Source organism: Leptonychotes weddellii, chromosome 14 (assembly GCF_054177405.1).
Source record: "Leptonychotes weddellii isolate Sample4059 chromosome 14, ASM5417740v2, whole genome shotgun sequence".
NCBI classification, from domain to species: Eukaryota; Metazoa; Chordata; class Mammalia; order Carnivora; family Phocidae; genus Leptonychotes; species Leptonychotes weddellii.
In genome coordinates this window covers 49,251,695-49,277,542 of record NC_138382.1, presented here as the reverse complement: position 1 = coordinate 49,277,542, position 25,848 = coordinate 49,251,695, and the positions used below count along the sequence as shown (strand labels likewise).

At 50.3% G+C, this 25,848-nt stretch overlaps 1 protein-coding gene across 4 annotated transcripts in view; it reads left to right on the top strand.

The window, feature by feature from the left end:
- Nucleotides 1-313: 313 nt before the first annotated feature.
- Nucleotides 314-25,848, top strand: part of PAX5 (paired box 5) — a 188,585-nt gene continuing 163,050 nt past the window's right edge. For 2 of the 4 annotated variants that reach the window (XM_081803206.1, XM_081803205.1), the window contains exons 1-3: nucleotides 317-1,040; nucleotides 14,406-14,571; nucleotides 19,828-20,025. In XM_081803206.1, coding sequence (XP_081659332.1) covers nucleotides 995-1,040; nucleotides 14,406-14,571; nucleotides 19,828-20,025 — 410 coding nt within the window. In that variant the 5' untranslated portion in view covers nucleotides 317-994. Of the gene's footprint in view, nucleotides 1,041-14,405; nucleotides 14,572-19,827; nucleotides 20,026-25,848 lie in introns of all 4 variants that reach the window. The other 2 variants (XM_081803203.1, XM_081803204.1) reach the window with 2 other exon arrangements.

Below are 25,848 nucleotides of genomic sequence, written 5' to 3'. Positions count from 1 at the left end.
CTTCAGGGTTCTGGCACTACCCTAAAGTCAGGGACCGGGCAATGATATTAGAGCTGCAAATTGGGGTGGGGGTGGGTGGCTGAGAGCTCTGGGGGCGGGCGCCGCCCTAGGGGTGAATCTGAGGAAACTGGAACGCCCCCTCTCTGCCTGGCGACATTACTTGCGTTTGCACCCCCTTCAAAAACACCTGCTGGGCAGGGTGGTTAATTTTTTAAAAAACAAAAACCCGGCCTGCACCCGCCTACGCGGCGGGGCTTACACCTAGAGGGGTCACCCGCCTCGCGCACCCTGCACAGGCCGCGACTCCAAGACGCAGGGATTTGTAGAACATGCGGCCACGAGGCCAGGGCTTCCCGGCTTGCCTTCGGTTCGCACCTTACCGTGGGCGCGCGGGCTAGCGCCCGGCTCCGTTTAAAGCCTTCCTTCCCTCCCCCCAACCCCCTATAAAAGTCCGGGGCTGCGCGGCAGCGGCACTGCTGCTCTCCCGGCCTCCCGCACTGCTCCGGCCCGGCCCGGCCCGCCCCGTCTGGCCAGCTGAGCAGGCCCGGCCGCACAGCGCGGACACCCTTTCCCTGCTCCGGCCCGCAGTGCGGGGCGGCACGCTGGGGGCGCGGCGTGTCTGGGGACATCTTGTGATGTTGGCGAGAACAGGACATGATCTCACATGGCGAGAAGCTCTTTAGTTCCTTAATCATTTCACGGTGCCTTCGGACGCTTTTTTTCCACCTAAAACGTTTAGTTTCAGCTCAGTGATCAGCTACCCCAGCTCGGCGGGGGAGCGGAAGGCTTGAATTATTCCGACCTGTGAGCGGCCCCTGGCACCAAAAAAAAAAAAAAAAAAAAGAAAAAGAAAAAAAAAAAGAAAAGAAAAGAAAGAGAGAGAGAAAAGAAAAGAAAAAACACAAGGAAAAAGAAAGAAAGAAAAGAAAAAAAAGAAGCACAAAAAAAGTGGAAACTTTTTCCCCCTGTCCACTTCAAGTTCTGAAAAATCAAAATGGATTTAGAGAAAAATTACCCAACTCCTCGGACCGGCAGGACAGGTAGGACCGCGATTCGGGCTCCAGGCGTGCTAATTCCAGGACCCGGCCAGGTCTGGTCCTCACGGGCCCGTCGGCCCTGGGGGAGGGAGTGAACCGCATTTTCTCAGGAATTGACTGCGTGCCTATCTGCGGCACGTTTGTATGTCTTTTCACCAATTTGTTCGCACACTTCTGCATCAGCTCAAGTGTCTGTGAGTTTGTGTTTTTCTCTGTTTCTGAATGTTTATGTGGGTGACTATCTGGGGCTCTGAAAGTTCGTTTGGGTCTGTGTGTTTACATAGGGGCTCACAGTGTGCATGAGTGACACTGAGTTTGTATGTCCCCGTATATGTATTTTCACAATGTGTGTGCTCAAAAATTTATGTGCCTGTGTGTATGTGTATCCTTATATTCATGGGTGTGTTAGTGCATGTTTATGAGTTGGTGTTTCTGGGTACTGTACTCTGCGTATCCAAAATGTGTGTGAGTGGAGTATGTGTAATTTGGACAAGTGTCTGAGTGTCCATCTACTCCTTTAAGGGTCTCTGTTCACCTGTCATATCCTAAGTGCTTTTGGAAGTGAAAATGCGGTGGTTACACTGACCCTTCCATTTTTGGATGTCAGCAGCTTTTCACTGTGTCTATGCCAACATACACAAAAGTGCCTGCCTCTAGGCACAGAGATGGATCTAGGGCTGTGTGTTTGGGGGGGGGGGGCTGTTGTGCTAAGCCTGTGTGTAGTCAGTGTCAGGACACATTCTGTTGGGAGAACTAGGAGTGGAGGTGTGATTTCAGGGCGTGCAGTCCCTCTGTGTATGGTGTGCACTGCTTCACTCTGTGGGCACTGCTGAGCCTACCATTTGTATAAAACTGTTTCCTGTGGCAGGCACAACCTTGGCAAGGGAAGGTAGGCAACCCATATGCTAGTTGTGACATTTCTAGGGACCTCTAACCTGCCTTCACTTTCACCTAGACATGCCTTTGACAATGGTGTGTGTGTGTATTGTGTGCTCAGGTTTTATCTTGTGGGTGCTACTCCAAAGGAGGAGAGCACAAGTGGGTGGACATGTGTGCCTAGCCTGGGCATCCAACTCTGGTGCCTGTATGCACATGGGCTTTCCTGGCACAGGACCTGATGTGCCACCCACAGGCCCAGGCAGTGGGTAGCAGAGTGTGTTTATATCTAAGAGGAGGTGGCAGGCAGCAGGAGGCCTCAGTTTGTCCTGAGATTAAAGCTGGGTATAGGAGCCTCTTTTACTCATTAGACCAAGTGTACTAACCCCTACCCAAACACACTCCTGACCCTGCTGGCAAGAATTCTTCCACTTCTCTTATCCCTGTGGCTCTTTGAGGCCTCCACCCCAGCCTTAAACACAGGTCAAAAAGCAGTGAGAGAGGGGTGGACTTATACTCCAAACCCAGGACAACTCTCTGGGCATAGGTAGATTTCCAGAATCCTAACAAGTGAGGACAGAAATCTAAGAAGTGGGGAATTTAAGAGGATTCCCCAGGGTGAAGGTGCAAGAAAGGGAATCTGCGAAACTCCCTCTGCTCCATCCCCACCTCCCCACCCCCTTGGGTCCCTTGGTAGGTGGGACTCCCAGGGTTGCCGGCGCCAGATCAGGGAGTAGGTCTTCTGTGTATGTTGGGAATGGGTCAGAGGCACGTGGGGGTCTGGGGGACTGTCTGCGTGGCTGGCGCGGCTGCCTCTCCCTTCGAGAGCTGTCTACCAAGAATGTAATTCAGGGCGGTCGATGGGCTCTTTGATTAGTTCAATCGCCTGAATAATCGTTTAATCAATAAAGCATTTCATTCCTCAGTAAGGCGGACCTGGGTGGGGCTGGGGGTCCTAGTCTGGCCCGAGTTTAAAAAATCTGGAGAGCCACGCCCCCTCTTCTCCTTTGGGCTGGGGTAAGGGCCTCCTGCCCCTGGAAAGGGCGGAGCTCCCAGGTGACACTGCACTTCCGCCTGTCTGCACCTGCCTGGGCCCCAGGGGTGGGGGTGGGGGAAGAGGAGAGAGCTGAGAAGCTGGCCAGGGAGGGGGCATCCACGTCTGGTTTTAGGGGTTTTGTATGGGCTTCTCCCATCTCCCAACTTGGAGGCCTTTTTTGGGCCACTTGACCTCCTTTTCCTTCCTTCAGAACTGTTTTCCATTCCCTCTCACGACCTCAGTTTCCCCATCTGTACAATAGGGAAGGAGTATATATACCTTTTTAGCTCTAAGCCCAAGATCAGGTAAGGTCAGCCTTAAGCACAGAGCCACTTAAGGATCCTTCTGTCTAGCCTCTTCATTGTGGTACCAAAAAGGAAAAACTGATGTCCAGAGAGAGGGGCAGGGACTTGTCTGACATCATACAGCAAGGAGTACGGAGGGAGTAGGACCAAAAGGTGACTTCTCTGCCCTTAACCCCTCATTCTTGCTGGGAGAGGAGATAGAGCCCCATCTCCCAAGGCCCCCCTTGGAGAAAAAGTACTATTGGTCAAGCTGGCTTTAGGAGTCCAAGGCCAGGAGGGCCAGAAGAGGCTGAACACTGTCTGGGCATTGGCATCCAGCCCCCCAGCTCTGGAATGAGCGTTTCGGAATAGCAATCCTCCCTAGCCATGGATCTTCATCTTTCAGAATCTTGGGAGGCCTCATCTCAAGGGTTCTCCCCATTAGACATATAGGGAAGCTAAGCCCTAGAAGGGGCCCATATCCGGAATATTTGGGAGAGAGAAAGATAGTGCCAGAGCCCCTGGCCTGCCGGGTGCACTGCTAGTGATAACAAACCCTGACAAAAGCAGTTAACATGGTTCTTGAAAAATCTGGTTAAATTCTCCTATCTTTCCACCTACTTCAATGATGCCTACAGAAAGATCTTGATCCAGGTGCAGCAATCACACTGGAATCCACTCTGCCCAACTCTCTATGTAACCGGGGTCAGTTGCTCTCTCTCTTTGATACTTTTTAAAATGAGGGTCAGAGAGGGGGCACCTGGCTGGCTCAGTTGGAAGAGCATGGGACTCTTGATCTTGGGGTTGTGAGCTGGAGCCCCATGTTGGGTGTAGAGATTACAAAACAAAAACAAAACCTTAAAAAAAATAAAATAAAATGAGGGTTATAAAGAGAGGACCTACCAAGTTAGGACTGTGATGGCAGCAGTGTCTCTGACCCTCCCAAACTGAGCACCTAATCTGAGCCCTGTCGGCCTTGCTTTGCCTGAAGCAAGACCAGGGATATGGGCTGGAGAAGTCGATTTCAGGCCCCTAGAGCCCTATAGCAGCCCCAAGCCCCAGACACATGCTGGAGGGGTGGACTTGGAGAGAAAGGGGAGGCGGGGAGGGAGTGTGTTCTGGGTGAGTGCAGGTTGTTGACTGAAGATCAAGGTGGATGTTCCTCGGGAGGTATTTTGGCTTCTCAATTAATTCTCAATGGGCTTTCTTTCAATAGCAGAACTTTCAAAGGCAATTCGACTTCTATAAATTGAATTTCTTCCCGGATGGTTTCCTTTTCCAGTATCTGCCGTCAGCGCTTAGCACAGGGCCCTGCCCAAAGTTGTGCGGTTGGGGGAAGGTAACCCCGTGACAGTTGCACACAGCGAGGCCCGACCGGATTCAGCGCCAGGGCGGTGAGACCAGCTCCCTGCTAGTCTAGTCTGTCTCTTATTTGCTTGTCTCACTCAGACTCGTGGGCTCGTGGGCCCTCGGAGGCCGGACTGTGGCGCGGGGAAGCCCGGCTCCGTCAGGGAATCGCTGTGTAATCTCGCGCTAGTCATGTTACTTCTCGGGGCCGCTGTTTGGAGGCCTGTAAGGCTAGGGTAGGTGGCCAGGATGTCAGGTCTGGTGACGCCTCTTGGCCTGAGAAGTTCTCGGAAGACGGCCTGCTTGGAGACTGGAGGCGGTGAAGAACCCCTACTCAGAGGGAATCTCCCCCTGTCCTGGGCACCTGGCGCTGCACACATTAGGCAACCCAACACCGTCCTGAAGCCGCACACCCTCTGGGTGAAATGGGAATCCAAGCTATTCCTGCTGGGTTAATATCAGCGGTACTCTGAGGATTCTGTCCAAGCCGCACAGGTATTGGGAGGAAACTGGTTTGTGCTGGCATATCCAACCTAACTAGATTCTTTGACTTGGCAGCATACACCCCCTCACTCCACCTCCAAACTCCCTGCCATCCTATGAGTGGCTCTGTAGAGGTCCTTCTGAGAAAGAGGTTCCCAGCCCACAGCCTTTCCTCTACCTTAGACTTTCTATGTGACCTTGGACAAGGCCCTGCTCGGCCTCAGGATACGCATCTGTAAAATGGGGAAAGCATTGCCTCAGGGCCCTTTTCGCTCTAAGACTTTAGAATTTGAGTTTCTAGGCCTGAAGGCAATGAGTGGGGCTGGAGGTGGAGGTGTCCCTGGCTGCGTCCCTCAGGGAGTACCCCCCCCCCCAGCCCCTCCAGGAACGCTGAGCCTCCACATCGAATTCTAGTCACTTTTTATCCACCCTGCGCCGTGGGGTGGAGAGAACGTGGGAACCCTCACTCATCCGGGTTCCTCTCCGCTTTTATGTTCTTCCTGCTCCAAGGTGGAGGTGCGGTTGAGGGAGTGGGGGACGGACGGTGGGGGGCCGAGGTTCTGGACCTGCGGGGTTCCAGACAAAGGAGAGAGAACGCAGCCACTCCACCCCAGGGCACACTGTAGTCTTCTGGGCCCCCAGAGGCCCGCCTGGGGCCGTTTAACGCAGCTGTGCCCTGGAGGGGGTGGGGACGGTGTCAGCACCGGAAACTTATCTACCGGTCAGGGACAGCTGGGTCTGGGACAGTAACAGAAGGGGAGACTGAGGGCCGACCTCAATGTAGGGGTGTGAGAAATGGGGCAGAGGTAGAGAGAAGGGAGACTGAGGCAGAGAATGAACCAGGAGCCCTCTCAGGGTCAACTTGTGCTCTCGGTCTTCCTTATAAGCTCAGTTCTAGAGCGACCATCTCAGAGCACCCCTCCCCCTTTTTGTGGACTTATGTTTAATATTACAGGATCATTACTTGTGAATTAGAAATGGTGGGTCTTGGGACCATGAGCCCCTGGGGCAGTAGTCCTCAGTGTCTTTGCCAGTGCCTCCTGGGTGTAGAATGGCTGTCACAGACTTCCTTTACAAAGTCCATTCCTTTGATTGTGGTCCTAGGGCCTCACACCGCCGAGAACGTGAGACTCTCTGGTCAAAACTCTGCCCTTCTGGACCAGGAGAGTCAGCTAGAAATCCACCCATTTTGTCTTAAAAGCAACAAGAACTTCCCTGGAAGAGGGAAGGTGGAGTTTTCTCTACAGCAGCCTGGTAGCATGCCTGGCTTGGCCCAGCCCTTGCAGATAGAACTCGCCTGCTTACCTGCCAGCTTCAGGGACCCTCATTAGCACTGGACTAACATGACTGGCTTCATTTAGTTCCCAAGAAGCTTTGCGCCAGAGGCAGAATTACCCCTGGAAACAGAGGTCTTCAGTTGCGCATCACTAGCCCCCAAAGCGTCTGGCAGCTCCTGGTCTGAGGCTGGAAAGAGAGACTCAGGGCTCAGTGCTTGGACAACCTGGTCCAAAGCCTCAATTAGTTTCCTCTCCCAGGAGCACCGTGATTACTAACTTTAAAGGAGTGTGAGATTTCTTTCCCCTCAAAGTCTCTGCCTTTCTTTTAGCTCAGAATTGGGGTTCCCTGGGGGTAAAATTGAGGGAGGGAGGTGGACGAGAAGGCGACAGCAGCGGCTTAGTAGGCGCTTGATAAAATTGTGAAATGTTTCCTCTGGAAGGAGCCTCCATTAAAGACTAGGTAAGCCAACTCTACCCATTTTACAGATGAGGAAACTGAGCTCAGAATGGGGTAGATGTGCGCACACTATGAGTCTATCGCGAATCTGGTGGTGCTTAGATTGAAAACCGGATCGCTACTGCGCCCCTATTCTTCCTCCAACATCCGTGTGAAGGTTTTCAGTAGACTATTCCTCCCTCCCCACCTGTCACCTCCCCACCTCCACTTCAGCTGCCCCCAGTCCCTCAGGATGTCCCAGGGTCCCAACGCTGCGGCAGGGAGGTCACGCTCCCGCGGCATCTGTGGCGGGACTCTCCAGGCCCTGTGTGGATCCCCTTACCCCTCCCCCCACCCGCGCTCCACTAGGCCTTCGCTCCGCGCGTTTGTCAATGAACGTGGCGCCGCCGCCTGGGCCCCGCCCCCCATTCTCTCCCATTGCCCAGGTATCCGCTAATCAGGCGGAGCCCGCCGGTTGCTCAACCAATGGGGCGGTGTCTCGGGCCAGGGCCGGCTGCCACAGCTCTGATTGGCTTTATGAAGCGTGATTGGCAGGTTAGCCCCCGCCCCGCCCCCGCCCGGAGGGAGGCTGAGCCCCGGGCGGCGCTGTCCACACGCAGCGGGTCCTGAAAGCGGCTCCGGGGCGGCGCGGTGGCGCACTGTGCGCGCCGAGCAGGCGGAGGGCTAGCGCCCGCGGCGGCCACGGCAGCGCGGGCAGTCAAAGCCGACAGCGGCTCCATCTCAGCACCGGCAGTCTCGGCGGCCTTGGTGGAGGGGACCTTTCGCTATCTCCGTCCCTCGCTACACGCCGGGGGCAGGCGCCGCGGCCGTCCCGGAAGAGGCAACTGAAAAACATTGGAACCAGACCCCTGAGAGAGGGCAGGGGGCCTCGAGGAGTTGGTGGGCGTGAGGCAGATACTCAGGCGAGGAGGAGACTGTCGCTGTTGTCTCCATTCCTGGTCCCAGCGATGGGGGAGTATCGGGGGCCGGGGGAACTTTGAAGGCAGAGGGTCCGGGGGTGTAAGAGCTGCAAGCTCCTGGGGACTCAGGAGTCACGGCCCCAACGTCAGTGACGGAAGCGTCTCCGAACCCGCCCGGGGCCTCAGCGCCGCCAGAGAGGAAGTTCTTTGCAACTTCGTCCGAGACGTCGGAGAGCCGAGTGGAGAGAGGCTGGGGCTGCAACTCCAAGCCCCAGAGACTCAGAGAAGCAGAGAAAGGATCCGGTGGAGACCGAGGGGTCGAGGAGAGACTCCAGAGGCAGCGAGGCCGCGGAACCAGCCTGGCAGCCCGCGGGCCTCGCTGCCCCCTGAGTGAAGCCAAGGGCCGTGTGTCCCGCAGGCCTCCTCAAAGCCGCTCCTACCGGAGGCCGGGGGCTCCTTGCCGTCCCGGAGACGGGCCCCTACGCTATGCCCCCAAAGCTGCCGGTTCCTTGGCCTCATCTACTCCGGCCCGGGTCCGCAGCCGCTGCCTGAGACAGCCCAGGAGGGAAGCCACCAGGAGTTGGGCTCCGCATTCCCAGCCGGACTGCACTAGCGCCGTTTCCCGCCTCTAGGCGCAGCTCTCGGCGTTCTCCAGCGGAGCAGCTCTGAGAGAGGCCCCGAAGCTCCAGCAGCGCTGTCTGAGCCCAGATCGCACAGTACCCGGCCTGGCGGCGCAGCTCCCTAGCCGCGCTGGGCAGCCCCTTGGCGCCGGGAGGCGGCGGCGTGGGCCGGCCTGCAGTCTGGAGCGCCCCGATGGAAATACACTGTAAGCACGACCCGTTTGCATCCATGCATAGTAAGTAGGCGGCAAGCTCGTTTCTCTCACTCTCCGGCCGGGACGGGGTTGGGTACGCCGGACCGCGGGGCAGATACCAGGGCCGGGAGGACTCCGGACTTCTGTAGCAGCGCAGTCAAGTTGGCAAAGTGCAGTGCTCCCAGGCAGGGCGAGTGGAACAACGCGCCTGGTTCCCCGGCCAGAGCACCTGGCACCGGGAATCCCGCCTGCAGCAACGGGTAGTGTAAGCTTCGAGCTGCAGCCTCTGGGGGGGCTCTGGCAGCAACATCTCAGCATGTTGGGAGAATCCTAGCTCGGACCTCAAGAGGGCTCCGGGACCGGCTAGTTAGAGGGCAGGAAGTTGTAGGGAGAGGTCAGTCTTAAGTCTAAGACAGTGCCCCACACCCCATCCCCCGTGGTGCCTTTTTCAGCCATGGGGCTGATGAGGGCTAATGCTTGGAGGGAAATTGGGGCCCCAGCCAGTGTCTGTGTGCTTATATGTGTGGAGGAAGAGGCTGAGAGGTAAGCAAGGACACCAAGTTCAGAGCTCTAAAGGCGTCCTGTAGTGGAGTAGTGGGATTTTGAAAAATCAACGAAGTGGCAGTCCCTCAGCTGAGCTTAGAAGCTGCCAGTTCATACGGAGAGACCCTTATCAAGTCCTTCTCTTCAGGACACTTGCCACATGATGGCTTCTCCCCTTTAAAAAAAATCAAGAAGTCAGTTAGTCATAACAGACGTCCTCCCTCCCCCTTTCTGAAAGCCGGGTCGTGTGTAGGAGACGGGAAGGGTCATTCTGGGCACCGGTGAGGCAGACTGGACTGCCTGACCCACAGAGATCTACCAGTTCACCCTTTAGCACAGCCTCTGTGAGATGAGCGCTCCTCTCACGGTGAGTTAATGCCGGATTAGATTCGGAGATTTCAAGGAAATTCCAAGTGGAACGAATCGTGTTTCCCTTCTGCACGCTGCAGAGCTGGGCCGGAGCAAGGCGCCAGGCTTTGGCGGCATCCAGCGGGGTGCCCAGCTCGGGTCCCCACGGTCGGCAGGTCAGGGAGTTGCTCCCGGACTGGAAGCTTACCCCAAGCCAGGTTCTCTTCAGACAGCCCAGGATCCTGCTTACCCAGCCGTGAGTCCCCTATTTAACAAAGGCAGCATAGACCCGGCTGGAGAGAAGGCAAGCTTCCCCGCGAATATGTCGGTTTCTGCCCCGGAGGGCCGAGTGGCCTGGTAAGCAGGGAAATGCTGATCTAAGCCGCTGGGGCTGGTTGTGGGCAGGTCAGTTTCTCTTTGTGTCAATTTTCCGAATGCAAGGTAATCCACCAAAGCAGTGGGGAGATTTGCCCAGAGAAGCCGCTTGCACCAGTCCTACCCCAAACGATTCCTCACCATTTGGGGCCTGTGCCAAAACGGTTTCCAGTCCATGGTGACCCCAGCGCCCCTGGCAGCTGTCTCCTGGGCAGACTTGAGCCATGCTCCAGGGAGGATCTGTTCTCGCAGAGTGAGAGAGAAAACAAACGAGTTGGGGTCAATACTCTGAGAGGTAGACAAGCCTTTAGCTCAGCCAAGGAGCGAATGGGGGACAAAATGGGGAGGGCTGACTCCTGCACGTCTCTCCTCGCCAGCTGGAATCCGCAGACCCTCACTCACTGCCTCCTGCGCAGAGCCCGGAGCCCCAGGGGTCGCCGGACCCTTGGGGAGATAACATCAGAACCAGTGGTTTCCCGGCAGTGCATAAGGGTGGAGAAGGTGGTTCCTTCCAGGTGCCAGTTAGCCAACCGAAAATGCCTGTGTCTCTGTCCCTCCTAGTCCCGGCCTTCATCTGCCCCCTCCTCAAGAAGTGCTCCCTCCTCCTCTTTTCAATCTTCCTGGCAGCCTGGTGGGGGCTGGGCCCCAGCCAGCCTAGCTTTCAGAGCTGGCTTCTCTGGAAGTGCCCTTGGTTCTGACGCCTAAAGCTTTTTGCTTGTACAATGTAGGCCCACCCTGGGCCCCAATTTGTTGGCGATTGAGGGGGGTGCACAAGTAGACCCCGAGAGGTTGCTGGTGTAGTAGCGGCTCAGACCAAGTCCCACTTCCTCATCTTCCTGCCTGGCCCTGGTCAGTTTCTTCCCCCTACTTCCCTGGCCCCCACCCCTTTTGGAGCAGGACAGCTTCTATGCGGAGGTGATACTGGGGGAGGGGAAGGCACTGCTGGGAAATTGGCTTCTGTGTTCTCCTGCCCTTACTCCCTATTATAGATTCATCATTTTCATCAGCACAATGGCCTCCCACCACCTTTGCCTAGATGTTTCCTTCCCCTAGGCATGGTTTCCAGTTAAGCACTTTTATGGCCAGCCTCCTACCTGAGTGTCATCTAAACCCTTAGCTAAACCCATTGTACAGAGTATGATATTGAAGTCAGAGAGACAAAAAGACTGACAGGAAGTTCACATGGGCAAAGCTGGAGCTGGTTCTTGGGTCTTCCAGGATTCACAGAAGGGGAGAGGGCGGGACTCAAGATTCCAGAGAGAGGGCAGTGGACTGTCTGAGTGAGTACACACATGTGCAAGGCATTTTCTCTGGTTTAACTATATCTTTCCCCATGACACGACTGTCCATCTGTGTCAGCGCCTGTCTGTTGGTTTGAGCCTGTTAAGGAGATTTCATCCCTGTTCTTTCCCTGTGTCCCTGTTTGCGTGTCTGTGTGTCCCTTCATTTATCATCTCTGGTGCCACTAGGAGGAATTTCCATAACATTGTGGGATTTTAGAGTTGGGTCTTCCCACTGAGTCAGCAGAGACCCTCTCCCCACAACATTTTGCCTAGCCATGGTCTTTGGGGTTTGGATAGGGCCCCTGGTGGGTAGTATGCCCTTATCAGGGCCTAAGGAGCTTCTGTTCAGGCCAGCCCTCAGAAACCAGAGCCACAAAGGCCTCAGTGGTATCTTTAACCCTTTTCCCCCAACCCTCAGCCAAACCTTGCTTAGCCTGCCCTGTGGAGGCGGGCCTGTGTTTCCCTTGTATCTGTGTGTCTGTTTCCTGGTCTTTGCCTTGATTTGTTTGTATCTGTCTCTGTGTCAGGCTCTCTGAAAATTCTACTTGGCCCTGAGAAGTGTAGCTGGGAACATGCACTCCTCAGGGGATGAACCCTCACCCAACTGGAGTCCATAGGAAGTAGAGGCTGGGACTTGGGTTCTCTGAGGAGATGCAGGGCTGGAGCCGGGGTCCCAGAAAACAAAGATTCCTCTCCACAGATGTCCTCTGTCTTCCAGATGCCCCTTAACTGGGCTTCCTCCTTTTTCTCTTCTGGTCTTCTTGCCTCCCACTGTACACCACTCTCACCTTTCTTTTCTTTGACTGTACTAGCCAATCCATTCCTTTCTTTCCTCTTCAGGAAAATCCATTCCTCTCTTTCTAACCTGAGGCTTCCCTTCCACGCTCTCTGTCCTTGCTGTCTGTTTCATTCAGTGCCCACGCTTTGCATCCTTTCCCTCGCTTTTCCTCTTTTCTTTGCCCATCCTGCCTCCCTCTCTCAGGCTTCAGGTTTTACTTCTTTCCAATCTCAGGGTAAGTGGGAGACATTGCCTTCTCAGACCAGGTAAATTACCTCCCCACCACCCTTGAAATGCTCTGTTGGATAGAACTGTGACTGAGGCAGAGAAGGCCCAGCTAAGTGAGTTTGGGAACCTTTCCAGGAAGTTGAGGGAGATGGGGGGCTCCCAGGTCATCCTGAGTCTGGTGTCAGGTATGGTTATATGGATCAGACTCCGGAACAACATAGGTAGCCTTGTCTTTGTGGTTAAAAGTAGAGGGTTTGGGAACCTGCTGTCACCTAGAGTGTCCAATCCTTGGGGTTTTTCCATGATGCAAACGGTCCCAAAAGCTGACAAATGTCCTGTAGGACTGCTCTTGGAATTTAAGTCCTCTGAAGGTTGCCACTGCGTTTTGGGCGTGAAGTTTAAATTGCCAGGGGCATAGGGAACAAGGAATTGCAAATGGGTTACAAGGCCTGGACTAATAGGTTATCTCAAAAGTGTGCTGGATGCTTTTAGCTTCCTTTTTGTCCTCTCAGATGAGCTTGTACCAATTTTGAATTTACTTTCTTCAATCCGGCCTGTTCTCTAAAGATCTGTACAATTCTTTTTTTATCAGGTGCTCCCAACCCCAGAACAAAGCCTTTCTAAGGCCCTTGACCAGGGGTGGCTGTCATCTTTCTGTTTTAGGTGAACTATGTGTTTTGTTTCTAATTGCAAAATCCTGTTTGGGATGTTTTCCTATTTCTTATGTCTGGGCTGTTTTAGAATGATCAAAACGGATTAAAGCTCATTTTGAAAATCAGAGAGAAATTCAGCTAAGATTTAGAATTAAGTACTGTCATTACCTATAAAATTGTGTTTTTCCTTGAAATCAGCCTGAGCTCAGAAATTTTGGGAAATATTCAGTTAGGACCCTCATGGAAAACTTCAGTGAATTGCTTTGGCAGTTTTAAGGAAATAGGTTATGTTATGGGTGTTTTCCCCTTTTATTTCAGATGTTCATAAACCTAGATAGTAATTGAGTGCTGTGCAGGTAGCTGAGATGAGGTGGCTATTTTATGTTTTAGAATTGGAGTGTGTGTGTATGTGTGTGTGTGTGAGTAGGAGAGAGAGAGAGATGTCTGAGATGCCCTAGCTTCCCTGGTATAGTCTAATCCCAGGCAAGTCCCAGTTTAGATGGAGATTTCCCCATCATTGGCCTCTGAGCTGCCAGCAGTATTGGTAAATAAATGCTTGCACTTGGATTTTGGCTTTTGACTGTCCTCAGCGATGTCAGTTAGTGGCTGATTAACAGCTACAAGGTCAATGATGTTGCTATCCTGGCTCACTCCGTGTTTACTGGTTTTGCTCTTCATTTACTTGGATCCCTGTTTCCCTCCAGATGGACTCTGATGTAAGAGAAGGGAGCTTATTGGGTGGAGAAGGTACCTTCCCAGGCTCCTTTTGCTTAAAATCCATCTCAGAGTGCTTGTAAAACCTGGGACTCGGAAGCCTTCTCCAGCTTCTTTATTTTCCCCCCAAACCAACTTGATGCTGCTTGTCAATTGCAAAATCACTTCAGAAATTCCAGGGAAACTCCTGTATAACAAATCCTGATGTGGTAGAGTGGAATGTGATCCTCTGACCCATTTCTTTTGTGTGCTCTGACGGTACAGTGGTCAAGTCTGCATGTCAGCCTCACCTTTTTTGTTTATTTTCCCCTTCATTGAGGGATGAGCCCCATCTTTTTAAAGAAAAGGTTTTTTTTTATCAAGGCAGTGGTTGGATTTTGTTTCAGTACTCGGCAGACACTATTTAAACAAAAATTTTTAAGTCCTTAGCCCTTGAATCAGATTGCTGATTAAAAAAAAAAACAAAAAACAACCCATTTTTTTCCCCCTGAGATCTAGGTTTATTGGAGTAGTCTTTTTCACTTTTACAGATATTTGTTAAAAGGAAAAGAGTTTGTTTTTGAAAATCTCTTTACATTTGGGGTATTTTAAAACATATTTCTCCCCAGGATCTTCCTTAGACCTCAGCATCATGCATGTAATAAGTTATGTCTCTAGTGTAGATTGGGGTCTTTTACATATTCCGTTGTTAACAAAAATTTACAAGGCAGATGCTAGCAACTAAAGGAAACATAGTATGGGGATGCTTTTTATCAATAGCCCGGTTGACTGGCTGAAGATGGACAAAGGCAAAGGTTAATTTTTAAAAGCAAGATACTCGTGAAGCCTGCATGATCAGACTCCAGGCTCAAGATATCCAGCCTGCGGCCATTTCTGATCAAAGGGGCTCTGGGTGCTTGTAACAGAGCTTCTGGTACTATGTGACTGGTTCTAACCACCCTTTCCCTCGCCTTTTGTTTCTGATCTGTTTCAGGACATGGAGGAGTGAATCAGCTTGGGGGGGTTTTTGTGAATGGACGGCCACTCCCGGATGTAGTCCGCCAAAGGATAGTGGAACTTGCTCATCAAGGTGTCAGGCCGTGCGACATCTCAAGGCAGCTTCGAGTCAGCCATGGTTGTGTCAGCAAAATTCTTGGCAGGTAAAGGCAGGAGCTACAGGCTTCCCTTGATTTTTCAAATAATGACCTAAAACATGACCCAGCCGCTGTCCAATGTGCCTGCGTCATATTGAAAATCATGGTAGCACTTCGCTAACATGCATAGTACTTTGGAATTTGCGAATCCCTTTTAAGGCCATTCAATTCAAAGTAGCCCTGGGAAACTCCCCCGTTTCAAATGACACGTGGAATGGGGTGACTCAATCAGGGAGGAATGACATGTTTTCTGACAGCCTGGTGAATTATTCCAAAGGACCCACGAGTAAGAGGTTCTTGGGAATTTCCCTTACACATCTTGGGTGAGCCCAGGAACTGAGCAGGCTGGGTGAAAAATCCACAAGTTATAAAATCACATTATCAAGTTCAATGTTTTATTTTAACGTTTTCAAAAAGCACATTCTTTTTTTAAAGGTCAGCTGTCATTTTCAGTTTTGGGGTATCATCAACCTTCTTATGTTGGGCTGTAGTATTTTCCTCCTTATATGTTTCGTTTCCTTCATAGTGACAGGCATCCTAAGTGTATATTAGAGAGGAAAAAAAAACAAAAAACAAACACACACTAACTCTCAAATCTGACGTTTGAAAGTTGCCACTTGACCCGTCGATTTGCTGCCAGCAAAATACTAACGATGCCAATTCTCCCAGAGGGCTAGATAGCCCAGCCTAAAGAGTACTCCTGTTTATTTTCTCAGGAGAACCTCAGTATGATCCAGGGAAGCATGTTTTAAGATGAGGAAACAAATCTACAGAGGTCAAGTGACTGACCCAGGTCCATCCAGCCAGTCAGTCCTCTCGGACTGGGAGGAGGCCTCAAGGACTCTTAGACCATCGGCATCTCACCATATCCCAAAGCCAAAACCATGGGTTTTTTTCTGGGCATGTGAAGTTGTTAGAGGTCTGCCCTAGCAGCCAGAGTATTCTCAGGTCTAGCTGTTCAGTGCTCTCTCAGGATTTTTCTCCCCAGGTCAGAAAACAACCTTGATCCTGTAGCTTGCATTATGATTTGAGAACAGTTGCCTGAATAGAAAAAAAAATATTTGAAGTATGTCAGTTACATTGTGATTTTCTGCATGTTCTTTCCCTTTCATCTGCTGGAATTTAAGAAATTCTCTTAGATGGAGGGAATAGCAGTTTCTAACCTTGGGGAGCCGTACTGGAGGCCAAGGGAAGAAGTTTCAAGGCCAGGGGTCTAGCATCCCCTTTGGGGACCTTGATCCTTGTGTTTATTCCTTATCCCCTGCCCACCCCAGGTCACCTCGCAGCCGGGGAGGCTCTGGGCTCCACTCCTGTTTAGCACTTGGCAGCAAATGAGCCCCAGCCAGAGTTCAAGGAGGAAGGCTGGACATCAGCATGGTGTTCTCGTTAGATGGTGGTTTTAGGCAGGAGGATGAGAGTGAGAATAAAAGAAGAAAAATAGAGGAGAGGGAGATGAAGAGAAAAGAGAATGATTGATTTTAAAACAGAGAATAGACTAGAATAGAGCAGTGAAGACCAGACAGAAGGAGAGAGAGAAGAGAGGAAAGAAATATTTTAGACTATCTCAGTGTCAGACTTTGAGAGCCAAGTGGATCTTAGCTATCTTCTTGGGAAGCCTCTTCATTGCACTGAGGGAGAGAGAGAGAAAAAAGAAGGCCTTTCCTTTGTTTTTGCTGAGACATTATTGTTGAGCCGACATCTTGCTTGCTGTTTGAAATCTTCTCAGGGCAAGATGCCGAGCCCTTCTCAGAGGGGACGTCCAGATGCTGAGTCCTCATGTTCTGGTGCCCTGGAGCCCTCCAGATCTCCCCTGGAGACTGAAGGGGACAAGGACCCTCCCAGGCCCAGCCGGCAGCCTCCCGAGGCCCAGAATAGATTTGTCACTAGGTAGAGTGGCACTCGGAAGTTATGAGCCGCTCCGGTGCCTGGCCGTTTAAGTTGTCAACAATAAATTGGAATTTCATAGCTCATTATTTTCATAACTAAGAACCACAGTGGACAAAATGTCACTCTAATTAGAACTGCCTTTTAAGAAACAAGTTCAGCCCTAAAACGTGTGACTGGGAATTTCTGAACTGGGGTTGTTCCATCCACTGACTTTTTTTTTTTTTTTTTTTTTTTGGTCACCGAAGAATTTGATGGGCGCATTTGGAGTGACAGATTATAGAGAGTGGTTGTGTGTGGTAGCCGTGGTTTTCCGAGGCTGCATGACAAGGCAGGCAGAGTCCCTGGGGCAGGCAGAGACCCCCATCATCTTGGGACGGTGGCGGTTTGCCAGGAGTGTGGGCATTCAGTCCACAGAGCTCGAGGCTCAGGAGCCTGGTGGCATGTGAGGCCCATTTAAATCCACCCAGAAAGCCTGGTTGTTGTTTTCTTTCACTGGAGCCTGGCTGGGGGGGTTCAGACCGTTTGGAACTGGGTGGTATGTTACACAGTAATAAACACTCAGAGGATTTTAATCCGCAGCACGTGCTCTTTATGTTTTGCAAAGCTTTTTCTTACCCATTCTGCATTTCTGCCTGCGTCCTGTGAGGCAGGCTGGGCAGACATCCTCCCCTTATTATACAAATGGGGCAACAGAGGCCCAGAGAGGCTAAGAGGTTTGGCCAAGGTCACACAGCTTGTTAGTGTCAGAGGCACGGACTACCACGCCCACTTCTTTACTCCCAAACTAGCGTGCCGTGTGTTGGCGGCGGCTGTCTGTCTGTTGTGTGTAAGCCAAGAGGCTGAGTGGTGGTTGTGCTGAGAGGGAAGAGCAATTCTTCAGTCCGATTCCTCACTTCACACGGTTGCCAACTGGGGTTTCCCCTGGGGTGTCAGGGTTGCCTTCTAAGGGTCTGGCTGATGGGTCAGTCAAAAGGCAGACAGAGGTCTCGTGTCAAGGCTGTGACCTGCTGTGGTTGGCCCTGCTCGGAGAGCCCTGGGAGCTGCCACCCCCAGCCAGACCAGCGGGACAGGGGCTGGGGGGAGGGGCAGCTCCCTCCCGCTGCTCTCGCTGCTGCTGCGGGAATATTGCCAGCTCATTCCACTAGTATGTTTTGAGTACTCAGCCCAGGTTTGTCTCTGTCTGTAACCTCTGCCCCAAGACAGTGCCTATAACTGGCACTCTGTGACCAGTGAGTGAGTGCAAAGATGCATGTGAACTGCCTGGTAAACGGGAAAGCTTTCTACAGTTGCAAGGGATCATCAACATCATCGTTGTTTTCATTTTTACAGTCGAAGCAGAAGTTTGCTCTAGTGGGAAGAAGACTGGGTTCAGAGTCAGATCTGAGAGCTGGGACTGGCTCTGACTTCCAGAAGGAAGTTGGGCAAGTCACTTACTCTTCTAATCATCAGTTTCCCCTTCCATAAATAAAACCCGCTGGCCTCTTAGGATTGATGTGAGGATCCAGATAATTTGAGGAAGAGCTCTGTATAAACTTTAGAGCACTGTGCCTAAATAAGGAGTTACTGTGTTGTTGATAGTAAGAAATGACTTTTTATTGTAAAATTGGAAGGATAATTGGAAGCTGCAGAGATTGCTGTGTGCCTTGATTTGGGTGCCTTTCTAACCTTCTGGCAAAATAACATTTTCTTGGATAGTTCTTAAAAGCTCTTTGCGATTAATTACAATTTTTCGGTCATTACAGAAAGAGGGAGGATAGGTTGAGTTTTTCCTTATGGTCCATATTTGTACATGACTCACTTTTCTCACTGAAAAACAGAATTTCCACTTCTGCATCACTGCTCCCAAATTATTTCATCTGTTTCTAGAATATCCACTAACTTGGCCCTGACTAGATTTACCCAGACTGAGAATTTCAACATCTCTTTAAATGTAACTAGTCATTGTTCTTGGGTAACACTTCCCATCCATCCATAGGAGAATCACCTCTTTCCCTTACCTGTTATAAACTCTTGGTTTATAGGTTGAAAAATTACCAGTGATGGGGGCGCCTGGCTGGCTCAGTCGGTGGAGTGTCCGACTCTTGATCTCAGGGTCTTGAGTCCTGGCCCCACGCTGGGTGCAGAGTTTACTTAAAAAAAAATTAACAGTCATTTCTAAAATGTCTTCTTGGCTAAAGAAATTCTCAATAGCAAGATAATCTCCTTTGCAAGAGGAGTCAAGAATTTCTCTGTAAATGTTGAGAGACATCCAGTAAAGGCTCAGATTCAGAAAAGGAATCAAGTAATATTTTTTCCCCTGGAATGATCTTTCACGGCACTCTTCTCCACGGTCTCGGTTTTACTGTAAAACCCTGACATCCTATTTGTGTTAACGAGGAAGAGCTGATAGCATGGAAATGTCCTTAGAAACAGCGATTTACCTCAGGGGAGTTCCCTGGAAGAGCTGCAGTGACTTGTGATTGGCTTTTTTTTTATTGCTTGGGTTTTGACTTATATATATATTTCCAGTTAATTCTGGAATCCAACACTCCTTTTAGTTTTATACTAGGGTTATCATTTTAATCTTATGGCAAAAAAAAGGTTGCATTTTAGGGGACAGTTTCACAGAATGCAGATGGAATCTGCTAGGGGATGGGAGTGCTGGTAAATTAAAGGCACAAGCTAACTTTCTGGGGGAAATTTTAGCTCGGGAGGCCGGGCCTCCATCCTGGTTTGGCCAGTGGGTCTTGTGTGATCCTGGACAAGCCATTTAACCTCTATGGATCTCTGTTTTATACCTACCAGTAGGGACCTATTCATTCATTTTTCTTGCATTTGTTCAAAATATTTATGTGCTTTAGAACTGTTGTGGGGATCAAATGGGAAAGCTGACTTGAAAGTTTTCTGTAAACTGTAAAATGGTAGATGAATGTGATAGAGTGAATTAACTAATTAATGCATAGCATCCAGACCAGCACTGTCCGATAGAAATAGAATGTGAGCTGAGTTTGAAATTTAAAATTTCCTGGTAGTGTATTTAAAAAGGGGAAAATAAACAGGTAAAATGAATTTTTTGTATCTTATTTAGCCCAGTAGATGAAAAGTGTGATCACTTCAGCATATAACCAATATAAAAATTATTAATGAGAGATTTTACGTTCTTTTTTTCTACTGAGTTTTGACAATCTGGTGTGTATTTTATGCTTACAGTGCACCTCAATTCAAATGAGCCATATTTCAAATGTTCAAAAGCCCCGTATGGCTAGTGGCTGCTAAACTGGTCAGCACAGATCCAGATGGTTTCTGGACAGAGTAGCTATTTTGTTGCAAACATCCATTTTGCTGGTCCATTTTGCTGGTTCCTCATGGCTAAGCTCCTTTCTCCTTGGGTCCTAGGTATTATGAGACGGGGAGCATCAAGCCTGGGGTAATTGGAGGATCCAAACCAAAGGTCGCCACGCCCAAAGTGGTGGAAAAAATCGCTGAGTATAAACGCCAAAATCCCACCATGTTTGCCTGGGAGATCAGGGACCGGCTGCTGGCGGAACGGGTGTGTGACAATGACACGGTGCCCAGCGTCAGTTCCATCAACAGGTGAGGGGCTGGTGCCTGTGGGGGGGCTAGGGATCTGGGTGGAATGGGGTATCCTGGAGGCTCTGCGGGTGCTTTTCCTAAGGATCTGGTCTCTCCATTCATTAAGGCCCCTGAGGGGTTATCAGACAGGAGGGGGGCTAACAGGGCCTCAGTAGATCTCTCTATCGCCTTTCTCGTCTTTCCAAAGTGGGCAGGAGTTCTAGGCCCAGGGAGGGAAGGCCATGTCAGTACCCAGGCTGCTTGAGATTTTTCTGAGCCCAGAGTGATTTTTATCACTCACTTTCCCACCCGCCTCTGTGTGTGGAGAACTTAGCAGGGGATTGTCCTGATCGGGCCCCACAAATGTCACTTCCTTGTAAGCCCATGCTCAAAGTCTTAGCACTGGCCTATATCAGACCTTCCCAGGAAGAAAATCCCTGCCTTCCGTTTGGGCAGAGGTTGAGCCACTGAGTGTGGAAAACAGAGCCTGGACTTGAAGTTGGAGGATTTAGTTCCTTGTCCCAGCTCTGCCACAACCTCCAAGTGTGACCTTGACAAAGCTCTTCCTGTCTCTGAGAGCCCCAGACTTTGGAGGTTCTGATGTGGGTCTGTGATCTCCAAGAGTGACATCCAGGACACTAAGATGCTGTGGAGTTAGGGGGCTGCCCCCTACCCAGTTGCCCTCAATCTCACCCATGGAGAGAAAAAACCAGAGAAATACCGTGAATACCAGGCATGGGATTGTCCTGGGAGCTGCAGAGGCACTTTCTACTCTGCAGTCTGATCCAGGAAGTATCTAACGGAGCTCTCAGAGCTTTAAAAATTCCTGAAAGAAAGTTTTCTATTGTAGATGGTGCAGTCTCAACTCCATCTAAACCCACAGAGGTCAAGGATGAAGTTGTAAGATAAATAGAAATGATTGTTGTCTAAACTCCACAAAGAGAAGAGAAGCCAGTAGACCGAAAACTTGACCAGTTCCCATTTCTCCAAGATCACAGGCGACCCTTGTCAGTGCAGACAGAGCCTACTTGGGCATAGGAGACCCCTCGCCTCTGGCAGAAAGAGGTGGTTAGACCAGAATGTCTCAGAGATCCCTTCTGGGCCTGCTGGTTGTTCCTTCTGTGGTGACTCAAATGCGCAGAGTCACTGTGTCAGTGTCTGTGTTGATGTTTTGAGTCCTGCTATTTCATTACCGTTAGCCTGTTTTCTTTCTCTCAGCAAATCTTGACCTTGGCCCTGACATCATGCAAGGTGCTGAGAAGAGAGAGGGAATTGGGCACACTGTCTCTTAGTCTCTGTTCTAGAGGGCCTCCTTGTCTAGGACAGGATTCTGGTGCGGATTAGAAGTCTGGTCAGCCCAAATTAGCTGAGGAGGTAGCAACTATTGTGGTGGGTTTGGGGGGCGGAGAATACTCCTGTTCTTTTTCTGGATTATGAGGGGCTCCAATGTGCTTTGTGAGGCCCCTGCTTCTGGCTCATTGCAGGATTTCCATCACGCAAAGCAACGTGACTTTTTCCCTATGAGCAGTGCAGCAGCAGAAGCCTGCTCTGCAAAGAAACTTCTGCCAAACCTGTGGTCAGGCTTTGGGGGCCCACGGATTTCCCAGTGTAGGGTGTACATGTAATTGGTGGTTTGAAAGATAACTTTAGGTTGCCCGTGGGGGTCCCAAACTCTAATGCCTGTTGTGGCCAGGCAGTGAAGCGGGCCAGGTGTGAGGTGATAGGGAAAGGTTGGGTCTGCGGCAAACAGACAGCACAGCAGTATTGAAGGGGCAGGGCCTTCTCAGCACCAGCTGAATGCTGCCAGGAAAGCAGACCCAGGATTTGCCAGAATCTTTCCACTCTTAAAGGGAATCTGGAAACTAGGATTAGTGTGTGCATGTATCTATGTGTTTGTGTATATAAAACCTCCATGTTTTTAAATGGGGGTGACTAATTTCAGTGAAAAAAAATGCCTTACAGGACAAGCATAACTCATTTGCAGGGCTCCAGCCCTTCTGTAATACAAGGATGAAAATTATTTTATGATGAATTTATTTTAATGGACTTTAGAAAAATATAACTAGAACACCAAGCCAGTCAGTGTGGACTTTATGGACTATCCCTCCCCTTTACGGTAAAGAACTAGTGTTGCCTCATAAAAGAAGTCTATTTAAGTCAAAAAGTAAGTTACTTGAAAGGAACAGATGAAATAAATAGAGCACATAGCTTGGCAGAGGGGGTGAAGGCTGTAAGGGGTACTTGAATGAGTGTCTAGGGAAACCGTGGAGCAGCCGATGCTTTGTGCTTGGAGCTTTTCTGTGCAGCTCTGCCTGCTGGTTGCTCGTGGCTGGGGCCGTGGCCGGCCTCAGGGCCTCCCGCACCCCCAGCGGGGGCTGTACCTCTGAGGTGTGTTCACACCTGTGGTCTCCTACAGCCCTTGAGGCTTAACTCTGTTCTGTGGCAGGTAAAGAAACTGAGGCCCAGAAGGGGAGAGCAGAGGAATGATGATTTTGAGGTGGAGCTGGGAGTTGAGCCTAGGTTCCCTGATGGTAAGAAGAGGGCCTGTCTCTTTGCACTGCCCTGGAGGACTCTGCCAGCGACAGGACTGAGGATCTGACAGAAGAGAGGCAGGGGGGAGTAAAACAGTCATTCCTACTCCATCTCTGTGCACTTTGCAGCCTTTATGCTTTGCAGCCTGTCTGTAGCTCCCTCGGGGACCCGTAGCCCTCTCCTGCGCACCCCTCTGGGGGCTCTTCTCTGGGAGCACACTCTGGCTCCTTACTCCATTCCTCACCCAGAGCTCTTTGTGGTCTTTAGCCAACCAACCCAGCAATGCAGATAGACAGGGTGCGGGACACTGTCTGTTGCTGCCTGCCCGCCCCCCACTGCCCGAGAAAGCCTGAGCCATCCCAGCATGCAGTTCTATTTTCCATACGAAGGCAAAGCTGCTGCACTGCGTTCAAATGGATGCAGTTTCGAAAGAACCGTCTTGCAAATATCCATAGATTCCTCTCCCAGCCCCTGCCTCCCTTGGGGGCAACTTCTCACGATTCCCTTATTTCAAACAGCTAAGGAGGGAGTGGTGACTGGATTGGTAGCTATTCCGGGGGCCACAGTGTCATCTCCAGTGTCCACCCCCACAAGTGTATGCCTTCCTGCTGTCTTCTGGGAGACCAGCCCGGGAATCCCTGACCCACATGGAGTTAAGTGCCATCGCACCTGTTGTGCTGAGCGTGTGGGAGATTTCCTGGGACACAAGCCAAGTGTCTTGTTATTCTGTGGCTTCCGAAGGACAAGGAAGCGCTGGGATGCTGCCGAAGCTGCACCAAGGATTTTTAGAATCCATCCTGAGTGTCCGTTGGAGGGGACTGTCCGAGAGCTGACAGAGACAGGTGGAATGGAGCCTGCCTTCTCTTCGAGACCTGTGGCTCTAAATCAGGGGCCAAGTGGTGGGCACCGTGGGTGGCATTCCCAGTTAGAAGGACAGTTCTCTTTAGCACCAATTGGCTGTTATCATGTGAGAACGTGGGGTCAGCATGGCTAGGTGTTCGGATTTTTCAAGGGAAGCTACAAATCCATGTATTTATGTAAAAGCTCCCACCTTGCAAATATTGGCAACTAATTCAAATGAAAACAGGTAACCGTGCAAGCCAAATAAAGCTTGTTCAGGGATGGACGTGGCCTGGGGGACGATAGTTGTAAACTCTACTCTTCCTCTGAACTTGGGCAGCAAGACTTCTGAGATTGTTTACCCATTCCCTCTTTCTTCTCCACCTCAGTTGCTGGCCTGGGTGTCCCCTGTGGGTCCTCTCCCAGTATGGTCCAGTTGAACCCTTGGTTGTGGATTCTTTCTGTCTTTCTTTCTTTTTTAAAGATTTTATTTATCTATTTGACAGACAGAGAGATCACAAGTAGGCAGACAGGCAGGCAGAGGGAGAGGGAGAAGCAGGCTCCCTGCTGAGCACGGAGCCCGATGCGGGGCTTGATCTCAGGACCCTGGGATCATGACCTGAGCTGAAGGCAGACGCCCAACCAACTGAGCCACCCAGGCGCCCCTGGTTGTGGATTCTTAGCACAGCTGATGGCCCGAGATTCTTAGTGCCCAGTGGCAGTTTGATCAGTTCTGTAGATATGGGGATCTCTTCAGCCTTGTCTTCCTATTTCTTTTTTAAAGGCACCATGATTTTCTCTTTCAGTGTAATTGTGTATGGAGGGCGGTGGGGGGAATGTGTCTGAGAAGACCTAGCCTTTCAAAGAAGTGAGGGTGATGTTGAAATCGGATCCTTACAAATGCCTGTAATACCTGAAGTCCCTGGGACGTTAGTCCTTCAGTTTCTAAATGGATTTGGAATCCAGTATTTCCTGTAGGAAATATTTAGCAGGGGGATCACTTCCTTTGAATGTGGTCCAAAGGAAAGTGCTTAGGCATGGAACCTGGAAGTCTGGGCTGACCTGCTGTGTGACCCTGGCAAGTCACTGGAGCACTCTGAGCTTTGGTTTCCCCATTTGGAGGAACTGGTTGATTGCTGAACTTTCTTCCCTGTTGGACGATCTAGGATGTTCACATGGCACCCAGGGTCATGCTCATGCTCAGCAACGTAGAGGTTAGACATTTTAGTGTTAAGTGCCAGTTAGCCAGGCTGTCTCTGGTTTAGAAAAGGTCTGGAGTGTGACTCTTATTGTGACAAGTCTTGATGATTGCTTGTTAATTTTAAATTTTTAAAGAACTGCTATGATTCAATTAGTCTTGTTCTTCCCACTACCATTTCTTCTCAGCGGAAGATAATGCTCTTTGTTCTTTTTTTGGCAGCTGCTGCAAGCAGATGGGCAAAATCTCTATCCCTGGGGACAGCTTTGGCGGGTTCCCTATATTTTGGTCTCGCCTATAAAGGACAACCGCACTACAGCCTTAAAATAGGGTGTGGGGATGGCTGCTTTCCCCTCCCCAACTCCCAGGGGGGATCCCATGTGTTTTTAAGGCATTCGTGGAAAATACTAACCTTTTAAGGTTGAAGCTGGTCTTTAGTCGTTATGAAGATACTACTGAAAATAACAGCTAACATTTATAGAGAATTTACTATGTAGTAGCCACTATTCTAAATTATTAATTAGTTTAATTCTCATAATAACCCTAGGAGGTAGGAATGATTCTTAGCCCCACTTTGCAGATGAAGAAACTGAGGCACAGAGAGGTTAAGTAATTTACTCAAGGCCATGCAGCTGGCAAGTTGGAAAACTGGGATTCAACCTCTGATTCTGGAGCCTGTGTATTTATTTATTTATATAATTTTTTAAAAAAAGATTTTATTTATCCTTTGGCGGGGAGGGACAGAGGCAGAGGGAGAAGCAGGCTCCCTGCTGAGCAGGGTGCCTGATGCGGGACTCGATCCCAGGACCTTGGGATCATGACCTGAGCTCAAGACAGACGCTTAAACGACTGAGCCACCCAGGCACCCCGTGGAGCCTGTGTATTTAATCAATATGCTGCAGCTGCCTCTTGATAATTTATAACATTTGATAATGTCTTACCAAACGATTTATAAATATTTTAAAAGAAAAATAAGGAAAATATAATTTTCTTTGTTTGCTTAAATTTAATGGCCAGACAATACTTTGAAAAGTTAGGACTTTATGCTGAAAGTAATGGGAAATAGTTCTGATATATTTTACCATATTTTTGTATATACATAAACCATAACATAGATAAACTATATTTACATCTGGTATATCCATATATTCATATCAAGCCATATCTCTGTAGACAAACACACATATATCCACAGAGAAGGTGACATACACAAAAATACAAAAATTAGGTCAGATTCTAGCTTAATTCCAGGTGGTTCCAAAAGACCACCTCAT